The sequence below is a fragment of the Microtus ochrogaster genome, chromosome 21, assembly GCF_000317375.1.
Source record: "Microtus ochrogaster isolate Prairie Vole_2 chromosome 21, MicOch1.0, whole genome shotgun sequence".
Lineage (NCBI taxonomy): Eukaryota > Metazoa > Chordata > Mammalia > Rodentia > Cricetidae > Microtus > Microtus ochrogaster.
Genome location: NC_022022.1, coordinates 4,195,543 through 4,208,325, shown reverse-complemented (window position 1 = coordinate 4,208,325; position 12,783 = coordinate 4,195,543). Strand labels below are relative to the sequence as shown.

The following is a 12,783-nucleotide window of genomic DNA, read 5'->3' as shown; positions in this document are numbered from 1 at the left end:
AGCAGCAAGTTCAGAGGCAAAAAAAAAAAAAGGTCCTGAGTTCAATTCCCAGCAACCACATGGTGGCTCACAACCATCTGAAATGAGGTCTGGTGCCCTTTTCTGGTCTTCAGGCATACACGCAGAAAGAATATTGTATACATAATAAATAAATATTTAAAAAAAATCAGGTTAGCCTGGAAACTATCCTGTAGGAAGATTACAGGCAGGCACCACCGCTCCCCCTATGCCTCTTTTTTAGGTGAAGCTCAAGAAAAGGTGCTTTCTTTTGTCAGTCCGCTTAATGCTCATTGCATTATCTGTGGAGAGAGGTGACGAAAATAAACAGCAGGTTTCCCGACTCTCCTGTCGCCGTCCCATTCCGGGTTCCCAGGTCTCAGCGAGCCTCCAGCCCTACAGCTCAGGCGCGCCGCGGGCAGCCCAGAGGCCCAGACTGCGCCTGCGCGGGTCTCTTCCTCCTCTCCGCGCCGGAGTCATGGCCGCCTCTGTGTCTAGCCGGGGTCGGGCCCTGCTGTGGGCTGGCGCTGCTTGGCTGCGGCAGCGAGGCGTCGGGGAGCTACTCCGGGCGCGAATGGAAGGGGGCACCCCGGGACGTGACTTCAGTCTGTCTCATTACCGGGTGAGGGCCGACTGGGGCTTGGGGACGAGTTGAGAGCGGCAGGGGCCGCTCCGTGGGGTGGCTGGAGGGCTCCCCTTGGGATGCGGGTGGCGGGTGTTCCTGGACGCTCGCTCACCCCAGCCCCCGGCCGCCAGAGCACGGTCATCGTGGAGCGCTGGTGGAAGGTGCCGCTGGCCGGGGAGGGCCGGAAGCCGCTCCTGCACCGGCGGCACCGCGTGTATAAGCTGCTAGAGGACACCAAACACCGGCCCAAAGACCCCCTGGAGCTCATCCTCACGCAGTCTGTGGACGGTAAGCCTGGACCCGGATGCTGACCCACGGGATTGCTGCAGTATAACGTTAGCTCTTCCCGCCTCTCGTTTGTTTGCCTTGTGTTTACTACTTAGTGGCTCCGGTGGGGGTGGTGGGGAGTAACGAAAGTACTGTGACTTAAATAGTGACCTCCAGCACGGAAAATTAAAAAGCGTGTGCAACACTGTTGGCTGTGAAGGGAGAACCCAACAGTTTGCATCACAAATAATGAAATCCTTTGATTGAACAACTCAGTCTACACCAGTTTTTAAACTAGACTTGTGACAAGTGTAGTTCCTAATAAATGTATGGTGTGAGCGTGTGCATAGGCCAGAGGCTAGAGCCGTTGCCTCCCCTTGGTGCTAAGGTTACGGACCATGTCCAAACTCAGGTCCTCTGTGTGACTAGGAACTCCTGCAGACTTTTTATCTGTTCCTGTTCTCATTGGCAGAAATTGGAGTGCGGGGTGATCTAGTCTTGGTGAAGAAGTCTGTGGGTCGCAATAAACTCCTTTCTCAGGGACTGGCTGTGTATGCATCCCCTGAAAACAAGAAGTTGTTTGAAGAGGAGAAATTGGTGAGCTCAAAGGATTTGGAGAAATAAAACTTGAAGGTTCTTGCTGGGGATGTCTTCTTCCAGTGGGGAACTGGAGTAAGCCCGGTGTAGTTGGACTGTTACTGCTCAATGTGGGCTCATTTCTTCTACTTGGTTTTGTCTTTTGTAGCTGCGACAAGAAGGCAAACTGGAGAAGATCCAGACAAAGGCAGGAGAGGCAGTGAGTAGGGAGTTGTTTCTGACCCTTACAGCTGTCACCAACCTCCTGAGATCCTCCTCACTGTTCCACACAGGATGAGAGCAAGAGTGTCCTGGCCGTCCTGGAACTCACTCTATAGGCCAGGCTGGCCCCAAACTCATATCTGCCTGCCTCCCCATCCTGAGTGCTGGGATTAAAGGCTTTCTTTTCTTTTCTTTTTTTTTTTTTTTTTGTTAATTTCTTGCATTAGAAGTACAACATTTGAAGACATCTTTGTCCTGGGATATTTATTTATTTATTTATTTTGCCAAAAGTGCAGTAGCTTTTGAGGGAATCACCAGTCTGGGAATCAGGATCTGTGGGAAAGTATAAGGTGAGGACTCGGCCTTTTGGGAGCACGTACAGACAAGAGAATATAGACACATGAGAAGGTAAACCGTAAACTACAGGCATTAAAGCAGGCAGCAAGTGGATTCTAGGGGGACTGGAGTTACTGGGGGGAGGGAAACTTTTTCCATACATAATATTAAATTAGGCCTTTTCAAATTAGTAGGTTTTGGACAAACTAGGAAATATGTGAATTTTTAAGGTACATTTGTTGGGGTGGGAGGCAAACTGGCCTTGAATTCTGTGTATGACCAAGGGCAGCCTGACCTAATCCTCCTTCCTCTTCCCTTCAGTTGGTAGGCTACAGATGTGTGCTTGTGATTGGGTTAATAAAAAGCTGATTGGCTGATAGCTAGGCAGGATTTTCAGGGCAGAGAGAATGCTGGGAATAAGGGTGGAGTTTGCGAGCCAGATAAAGAAGCAGCAGCACGGGAAGCTCACAGATGAGGTAAATGGGCCTGGGGCAGCGCACAGGTTAATAGAGATGGTTCGTTTAAATTGTAAGAGCTCACTGGGGCTTACATTTATCATTAGTAATGTCTCTGAGTGGTTATTTGGGTAGCTGCTGGGACACAGAGAAACTCCACCTACACAGACATGTACCACAAATGGATGCTGGGATCAAACTTGGGCCTATGTATGTTAGGCACACATCTATCAACAGCTCTAGGGTGTATTTTTAAATGAGGATAGCACAGTCTGCCTGAAGTAGAAATATGTATAGTGTAGTATTAGAAAATATATAACTGGAAAGAGGGTTGGGACAAGATGTACAAAAATAGCTTGACTCTTGAAGTAGTTTATACAAATAATCATTTTATAATTAAGAAAAGCAGTGATGGAGTGTGAAAGACTTGAAATTCCATAAATGTCAAGTTAAAAGTCACTGCATCCCAAAATATACCAGGAGCCTTCCTAGATGACCCTAAGGTTATTATGTTCATGTGTGTGGGGTCAGGGCACATGTGCAGTCCAGGGGACAGCTCTCATGAGTCAGTTCTCTCCTTCCTCTGTGTGGACCCTGGGGTCAGACTCAGGTCATGGTCCTTGGCAGCAGGCACCTTTACCCTCCGAGCCATTTTGCCAGCCCTAAGCCCTAGTTTAATGCAGACTATTTCTCTTTGCCTAAAAACAGCAAGGTATGGATGAAATCCCCTATGAAGTCTTGGAAAATATCTTTTTTCTATATCAGAGTTGAGAAAAAAGGATGTTCCGCGTTTGTTTATTTGTTTTCCCCCATGAGTGTTTTGTTTTCACCTGTCCTAGCTGCAGGGCAGAAATGATGAGCTTTTCCTGAAGTCCCAGAGCTGTGACTCTGGCTCTGACTTCTGCTGACACAGCCCTGATTTATGATTCTTTTTAGACAGTGAAATTTCTGAGAAGCTGTCATCTAGAGGTGGGAATGAAGAACAACGTCAAATGGGAACTGAACCCTGAGATAGTTGCCCGCCATTTCTTCAAGAATGTGAGTGCTCCCAAACTTCAGTGTCCCCTTGGGTCAGAGCCACCCCTAGACAGACCCAGGATTGAACCCTTTCCTATGAAATGGTTTTCCCAGCTAGAGTTGGGAATTCATTACTCTTGGTTGATTTGCAGGGAGAAAAGAGGAATGTAGCTAGGAAGTAAAGAAGTTACAGATTTAAAGACTAATAGGAAAAAGCAATTTATTTTATCTCTAGCTAGGAGGAGCCTGGGGATATGTGACTTACTAGAGAATTGTGACTTTTGTGTAGAAAGCAATGTTGTTCTCAAGACCTGTTCTGTTCGTAATGTTTATAAACTTTGCTGAGAAAGACTGAGCCTGTCTGCTGTCATCTTCATCTGTGGGCTTTTGTTCCCTCCCAAGGTCAGCCAGAATCATTTCCCCAGATGTGAGGAACTGTGCAGGTTACCTGAAGGCTGAAGTTGAAGGGTTTATCTCAGCGGTTCTCAGCCTGAGAGTCTCGTGACCTCCAGAGGATACCCTGCATATCAAATATTTACATTACGATTCATAACAGTAGCAAAATTACAGCTATGAGTAGCAACAGAATAATGTTATGGTTGGGGTCACCACAACGTGAGGGACTTTATTAGAGGGTCGCAGCATTAGGAAGGTTGAGAACCGCTGGTTTATCTGGTGGTTGGTTCTATTTTCCAGCTTGGTGTTGTGGTTGCCCCGCATGCTCTGAAGTTACCCGAGGAGCCTATCACACGGTGGGGCGAGTACTGGTGTGACGTGACCGTGAGTTTCTGGGATTCTCTTCTTTTGATGGGGACAAGTGTCAGCATGAGAAGCTGATAGGGTGGTGTTGATTCTGCCTGACTGATCTCTGGCTATTCCTCTTTTTAATGTGTGTTCAGGTAAATGGACTCGACACTGTAAGGGTTCCTATGTCCGTAGTGCTCTTTCAGAAGCCCAAAACCAAAAGATACAAGCGGTGGTTAGCCCAGCAGGCTGCCAAGAGCGTGGCCACCACCAGCTCCCAGGCAGCCTGAATGTCCTCTGCCTCCAAGACGAAGCAGTCAGGAGCATTGGAGCAAAGCAGGCCAGCACATGAGGCTGTCCCAGCCCTGAGCAAGCATGGACCCTAGAGAACGTGGACTCAGCAGACGGGACATGTAAGGCTCGCTGTGCTTGTCACCTCTGCCGTCAGCGGTCACCACGGCCATCTCTGCAGGCAGTAGATGTCATAAATGAGTATCAGTGAACTGCAACAGTCTTCTTAGCCCTTCCTTCCGTTGGAGAGTCTTTGGGAACCAGTGAAGGGCTGAGCCATTGTGCCTAAAATGGCTGTGTTCTCATCCAGACTGTGTCTCATGCAGAAATAAAGTTGACTTGAGTTGGTGTGAGCAGGATATCCAGGTAAGGTGTCCTGCACCATGGAGGAAAGCGCGGTCACTGTGTCCTGTGGTTGCCCTGAGCAGACTGCTGTAGCCAATCATGTTTGCTCTTAGAACTTTCTGTCTCCGTGTGAGGCAGTGAATTTCATGAAGATCTGAATCAGGCCTAAGGATGGTTGGTGGGGAAAGTGGAGTTGGATTAAAGAAGCTTAAAAGAAGAAAGAACTTCTGTATAAATTTCTTAACCAGCTTCTGACATTTCATAAAGAAGCCCTGACTTCCAGACCAAAGATAAGCCTAAGGTCACTCAATAATAGAGCCCACCTGCTTCTGCCCCCCCCCCCCAAGTGCCACAATTAATGCCGTGTGCGACCAACCCCGTACATGGTTTGGTTTGCTTTGGTTTGCTTTGGTTTGGTTTGGACAGGGTTTCTCTGTGTAGAACTGTCTTAGAACTCATTGTCTAGACCAGGCTGGCCTTGAACTCACAGAGATCTGCCAGCCTCTGCCTCTGTCTCTTCAGTGCTGGGATTAAAGGCCTGCGCCACTACCCAGCCCCACACACGTTTTTGTTTTTTGTTTTTTTGGGGTTTTTTTGGTTTTTTTCGAGACAGGGTTTCTCTTTGGCTTTGGAGCCTGTCCTGGAACTAGCTCTGTAGACCAGGCTGGTCTCGAACTCACAGAGATCCGCCTACCTCTGCCTCCCGAGTGTTGGGATTAAAGGCATGCGCCACCACCGCCCGGCCCACACACGTTTTTTAAAAGCACTTATTTTCAGTTACTAGTCTCTGCATTAACCTTTGCCCACGGCAAAAAGTTTGCCTGGCCAAAGCGGAGAGCAGCGTGAGTTTAAGGACTTAAACGTAATTGTGAAGGGCTGGAGAGATGGCTTGGCGATTTTAAGAGCACTGGCTGTTCTTCCAGAGGTCCTGAGTTAAATGCCCAGCAACCACATGGTGGCTCACAACAGTCTAACTCCAGCTCCAGGATATCTGACACCCTCACATAGACATGCATATAGGCAAAACACCAATGCACATAAAAATGAACAAATCATTTTTAAAAAATCAGACACCAAAAAAAAAAAAATACTTGTTTTAAGTGTGAAATGACTGTTGAATGCTCATCCCTGAATCGGGTATTCCTATCACTTCATGTACGACTAGGGAATATCAAGGAGTAAGACAGGATGATTGTAAGACTGGGAGCAGGTGGGCGGGAGGAGTGCTAGAAACTACAGACATGGCATAGCTGTAGTGAATAGCAGTGACTCCTGTTACTGCACAAAACCTGCACACACGTTTAACCCCAGCACTCAAGGCAGAGGCAGGAGATCTCACTGACTTTGGAGCCAGCTTGGTCTACGGAAGCAGTTGCGGGTCAGCCAGGGCTGTACAGTTAGACCATGTCTCAAAACAGCAAGAAAGCATGAAGGGCTGGAGAGGTGGCTCAGCAGCTAAGGGTGCTGCTCCTGCACTGCCCTTCTCTGCCTTCCAGGCACTGCAGGCATTTTTTTTTTGTTTTTTGTTTTTCGAGACAGGGTTTCTCTGTGGCTTTGGAGCCTGTCCTGGCACTAGCTCTGTAGACCAGGCTGGTCTCGAACTCACAGAGATCTGCCTGCCTCTGCCTCCCGAGTGCTGGGATTAAAGGCGTGCGCCACCATTGCCCGGCTTGCAGGCATTTTTTTAAAGACGGGGCTGGAGAGGTGGCTTACTGGTTAGAGCACTTGTTCTTGCAAAGGACCCAGGTTCAGTTCCCAGCACCCACATGGCAGCTCACAACCACCCATAGCTCCAGCTTCAGGGGATCCAATGCCCTCTTCTGTCTCTGGTCACACAAGGCATGCATATGATGCCCATACATACATGTAAGCAAAACACTTTGCATGTTTATTTTCTTAAAAATAAAAGACATGGAAGTAGACATGATTGGTTGGGGGAAATAAGAGGTTAGTAGTGGGAGAGAGACAAAATGGTAAGGGGGATTAAATACAATCAAAATTCATGGTATCCGTGTATAAAATTGCCCAAAACTTTTAAAACATGTCTTCAAGTGACCTTGCCACACAATTTCTGGAATTCTGAAGCAAAAACAGGCAACCCAGTAAAGCCAGTGTGGGAGGAGCAAAGTAAACCACCCCGCCTTCTACCCGCTGGTGGAAAAACTGACCTTAATAAAGCCGGTGGGAAAAGAAATGTTTTCCATTTGGCTTCCCACCTGCTTGAGCCGAGGCTTCCCTGTGTGTCTGTTGAACTGAGAGCTACACTGTCCAGGGTCTCCAGATGGCAAATGGGTCCCACTTGGTGTTATTTTCTATGGGACGGCTCTGGGAAGCGTGGGGAAAGCCACTACTCGCACTAAGTGTCATGGAAATGGTAGGACTTCTGAGGGAAGTGGGCTAGCTGCGGTGGATGCCTGTAAGCTTAATATTCAGGAGACTAGCGCAGGAGGGTTGGAAGTTTGAGAATAGCCTAGGCTACATATTGAGGCTCTGTCTCCAAAAAAGAAAGGGCCGAGCATGGTGTCGTATGCCTTTGATCCTAGCACTCAGTAGGCAGAGGCAGGCGACTATCAGGTGGATCTCCAAGTTTGAGGCCAGCCTGGTCTACAAAGTGAGTTCCAGGACAGCCAGGGCTACACAGAGAAACCCTGCTCAATAACTAAACAAATAAATGTGGACATATATACTATTAGCTTTAATTGTCAACACAGCCTAGAGTCTTCTGAGAAGGGGATCTCGGTTGAGGGATTGTTGGGTCAGCTTGGCCTGTGGGCATTGTCTTGTTTGCTAGTGGATGCAGGAGGGTCTAGCCCTCTCTGGGCAGGTGCTTCTGGGCTGTATGGGAAAACTATCTAAATGCAAACCTGAAGATTCCCAGGGTTACTGGCCAACCAGTCTCTGACAGGTGAATCCTAGATTCGGTCAGAAACCCTGATCAAAAAATAATGTAGAGCCGGGCGATGGTGGCGCATGCCTTTAATCCCAGCACGTGGGAGGCAGAGGCAGGCGGATCTCTGTGAGTTCGAGACCAGCCTGGTTTACAGAGCTAGTTCCAGGACAGGCTCCAAAGCAACAGAGAAACCCTGTCTCAAGAAAAAAAAAAGAAAAAATAAGATAGAGAATCAATGAGGCAAAGAACCACACTGACCTGTGGTTCTGCGTATACATACACACACGAACATGTACCCGCATGCACATATGCACACACAAAGGAAAACTATAGGATGTCGGTCAAAGGTCTCAAAACCTAAATGGAGAGACATTTATCACACCAGTAAAGATGTCTTTGGGAGGTAGCCGGGCAATGGTGGCGCACGCCTTTAATCCCAGCACTCGGGAGGCAGAGGCAGGCGGATCTCTGTGAGTTCGAGACCAGCCTGGTCTACAGAGCTAGTTCCAGGACAGGCTCCAAAGCCACAGAGAAACCCTGTCTCGAAAAACCAAAAAAAAAAAAAAAAAAAAAAGATGTCTTTGGGGGGGCTGGAGAGAACGCTCAGCGGTTAAGAACACTGGCTGCTCTTCCAGAGGACCTGGGTTCAATTCCCAGCACCCACATGGCAGCTCCCAACTGTCTGCAGCTCCAATTCCAGTGAATCTGCCACCTTCACACTGACGTACATGTGGGCAAAATAGCAATGCACATAAGAATAAAATCTTATTTTTAAAAGATGTCTCAGGGGTTCCCTAAGGGAGTATAACCATTGGTGACGTCCTCTGGCATGCTCTTCTAGTTCCCTCCCTGTTGCCGACCAAAGGCAACATCGGGAGGAAATGGCTTATGCAGCTAACAGTCTATCATTGAGGGAGGTCCGTGGAGGAAGGCTACTTGCTGACTTACTAGTTACAGAGGTATAACCCTGCTCTCCTCAGTCCTGTGTCCTCGGCTTCCACACCCAACTCTCCTCTTTCCATTCCCAGCCTGCACATGGTACAGTGCTGGCTAAGCTCTCTGGTTTCCCTAAGGTGAGGCGTTCAATCAATATCTATTTCTCTATACCTATCTGTCTGTCTATCTACCTACCTACATATCTATATCTATCTATCTTATATTTCTCTATATCTTATCTATCTCTCTATCTCTCAGTTTTGGGGGACAGGATCTCTTTGTGTAGCCCTGGCTGTCCTGGAACTCATTCTGTAGACCAGACTGGCCTTGAGCTCACAGAGATCTGCCTGCCTCTGCTTCCCAAGTGCTGAGATTTGAAAGACCCTCTGGGCCCCGCCCCCCCAGAACCCGCAGCTGGCCTGCTCCCATGAGAACATCCTGTTTGTTTGAAAGATTTTCAGGACCTGCAGTTGGCTGTTCCCATGAGAACAGCCTGTTTGCTTGAGACCCTCAGGACCCCCTCAGGACCTGCAGCTAGCCTGCTCTCATGAGAACATCCCGTTTGCTTAGAAAAACAGGATACCTGTAGTCGGCACATGTGCCAAACTTAGAATGTCAGCAGTTCACAAAAGGAACAGTCACCCCTACAGATGTTTCCCTTATCACGTAACTATTCTCCTGTCCTGGAATAGACCAATCACTGATAATAACCTTTGAATAAGTCAATCCAATAAGTTGGAAAACAACCTACAGGTCACCTCCCCCCCCCTTGTGTCTGTGGCTTTTTGCTTTAAAAGATGGACTGTAACAGCTATCATTGTCCTTCATATCCCGAACCTGAAGGACCCTGTCATGACAGAATAAAAATCCTCTTGCTTTTGCATCAATTTGTGGTTATGTGAATGGTGTCTGGAGCAACTCCTCCCTGACGTTTGGACTTCTAGTCCAACAGATTAAAGGCATGTGCCACCATACCCAGCCTGGCAAGGTCCTTTTTTTTTCTCTTAGGGGGCTCATAACTGGCTTTTGTTTATTTGGGGTTTGCCTTTTTGATTTTTTTATTACATTTATTTGTCCTGTGTGTGAGACAGCACTCAAAGTGCCACATCTGCAAATGTCAAGAGCAGCTTTTAGGAGTCCATTCTCTCCGTGGGGATCTCCAGTGTCCCACTCGGGTGTTCAACTTGGGATAAATTTTATAAGGAGCATGTGAGGGGTTGGGGAGGCGGCTCAGTCAGTAAAGTCAGCACGTGTGAGGGCCTGAGTTTATACCCCCCAGCACCCAGGTAAAAAGCCATGCGCACAAGGTAGAGAAGCGATTACGGAAGACAACAATGTTGCCCTCTGGCTCTGTGCACACATGTATATTCCCACACTGTCTTTCTTTCCAGGGAGCAGTGGTACCATTAACAAGAACACTTTTTAGGCCCAAAGGATGAGAGGGAATTTGATGGGACGCATTGTCAAGTCTGGGCTTCAGGCTCAGTGTTTTGTGTCCGTTATAAGCAGGAGATCTGAGCACCTTTGTAATGCTGGAGAGAGAGTTCCACAGAGCCCTGTCTTACAGATTTGCCTTTGTAACTTGAGGGCTTCAAACACTTAGCTTTTAATTGGTGATCAATCACCCTTAGCTTTTATTGTCTTTCTCCAGTGTATTGATTACCTCTAGCCACATCCTTTATGAAACCTGATACATTAATTTCTCAAGCCTACTTCTCTCCAGGAGCATCCCCTTTCCCAGGCCCCCATCACCGCTTGGCACAGTGAAAGCTGTCAAAACCAAAATAAAATGGCGTTGACACTCACCAGTTCTGCTTCCCACGGCCGTGGGATCCTGGTTGTGGGCAATCTACAGGTGATTTTGCTTTTAAAATTAGCCTGCGTGCCTTTCTGTGTACCACATGCCTACCTACCCAGTCCAGGAGAGGGAATCAGATTTCCTGGAACTGGAGTTTCAGGTGGTTGTGAATCCCCATGTGGGTGCTGGGCAGTCCTGGAAAGGGCCCAGCCAGGAACAGTCAGGCACCAAAGGTTTAGCGGCACTTGGAGTTAGCAATTGAAGTTAGCACTGGGGGTAGGTTCTAAAAGGACACCAGGCCTCTACTCCAGATGTTTGGGATTTTTTGTTGTTATTGTTTTATGTTGTTGTTGTTGTTGTTGTTTGGGTTTTTTGTTTTTTCGAGACAGGGTTTCTTTGTGTAATAGTAGTGGAGACCAGGGTGGCCTCAAATTCACTGAAATCACTGAGATCTGCCTGACTGCCTCCCATCACCACTAACCAGTCTTGTTTGCTTGTTTGTTTTTACTCCAGAGCTTCTAAACAGGATGGAATTCCTCCATCAAACATCTCACCCTAATTAGCTCAGAGTTGCCAGCGAAGGGGACATGCACACCACGGTGCACATCCAAACCTCTCTTGGTACAGCGGCAGAACACTGTGACTGTTGTGTTTCATTTTGAAACTGCCCTTCTCTGTCTCCACTCACTAGACTGTGAGTACCTTGAGGGAAGGGCGTGCCCAGGACTTTGCTGCAGGAGTAGCGTAAACCCGGTGCTTGATAAATGAAGGGGAAAACAACCCTGCAGGGATGCTCTTCAGCCTTGGGGCTGGAGAGATTTCATTGGTTAAAAGCACTTGCTGCTCTTGCAGAGAAACCAGGTTCAATTCCCAGAACCCACATGACAGTTCATAACTGTCTGTAACTTGTAATTCTGAGAGATCCGGTGCCCTCTTCTGGCCTCCACAGGTACCAGGCACACACATGGTGAACATACACACATACATGCAAAACACTCATACCCATAAAATCAGAACAAATCTTTTTTGGGGGGAAGGAGGAGGAGCAGGGAGCGTGTAGATGCTCACTGAGGCAGCACTGCCAACAAGCGAAACCCTGGATTCTGGTATTTTCTATGAAACGTTCTACTTCAGAAATCTGAAAATGGGGAACTGGAGAGATGGCTCAGGGATTGAAAAACACTTGCTGCTCTCACAGAGGAGCTGGGTTCAGTGCCCAGCGCCCACACAGTGGCTCACAGCGCCCACACAGTGGCTCACAGCGCCCACACAGTGGCTCACAGCGCCCACACAGTGGCTCACAGCGCCCACACAGTGGCTCACAGCACCCACACAGTGGCTCACAGTCATCTGTAATTCCAGTCCCAGGAGACCTCACACAAAAATAGGACAATTTTTTCCAGACAGGGTTTCTTTGTGTAGTCTTGGCCGTCCTAGAACTAGCTCTGTAGATCAGGCTGGACTCGAAGTCACAGAGATCCGCCTGCCCCTGCCTACCTTGTGCTGGGATTAAAGGTGTGCGCCACCAATGGTGCACATAAGAAGTTCCAGGACAGCCAGAACTACACAGAGAAACACTGTCTCAAAAACAAATTTTAGAAAGAAACACAAAAAAGTATTTTTATTCCCCACTCCTACCTGATTCCTCCTCTGCTAGACTTCATTCTAGAATGGAATTCTCCTGGTTTCATAGCAATGCCCACAAGAGGGCAGTAGAAACCAGAGCATGAAGACAGGGTGCCCTGGTTTCTAGCTCCTGCCCTCCTTCCAGACTGAGTTCCTTGAGGGAAGAGTGTGCCCAAGACTGCATCGGGCATATATAATGAGTCCTGGTCCTCGGTAACTGCATCATCACAGGGATAACAGATAGACTTAGGGAAAATCGTCCCCGAGGAAGTACTTCTTGCTGCAAATCCAAGTGAGAGCTATCGCCGACTTGGGTGGATGAGACCTGCAGCACAGAAATCTTAGGTCTGGGCTGGAGAGATGGCTCAGAGGTTAAGAGCATTGCCTGCTCTTCCAAAGGTCCGGAGTTCAACTCCCACCAACCACATGGTGGCTCACAACCATCTGTAATGGGGTCTAGTGCCCTCCTCTGGTCTGCAGGCATACAGACAGAATATTGTATACACATAATAAATAAATAAATTTTAATTAAAAAAAATAAAATCAACCATTAAACTGCCCTTAACTGGTTGAAGACTAAGCCTAGAGCTATCTGGCTATCAGAAGCCTACTGCTTTTAGAGAAAGACAATTGTTAGACAATGAGGCTTCCAAAAACC

General features: G+C 47.9%; 1 protein-coding gene across 1 annotated transcript; it reads left to right on the top strand.

Moving 5' to 3' along the window:
- The first annotated feature begins 439 nt into the window (after positions 1-439).
- Mrpl9 (mitochondrial ribosomal protein L9) lies at positions 440-5,099 on the top strand. The gene is made up of 7 exons (XM_005357020.2): positions 440-619; positions 754-910; positions 1,362-1,486; positions 1,635-1,685; positions 3,415-3,516; positions 4,192-4,275; positions 4,395-5,099. Exons 1-7 carry the CDS (start codon positions 476-478, stop codon positions 4,527-4,529), a joined length of 798 nt encoding a protein of 265 aa, XP_005357077.1. The 5' UTR covers positions 440-475; the 3' UTR covers positions 4,530-5,099.
- Positions 5,100-12,783: the final 7,684 nt, after the last annotated feature.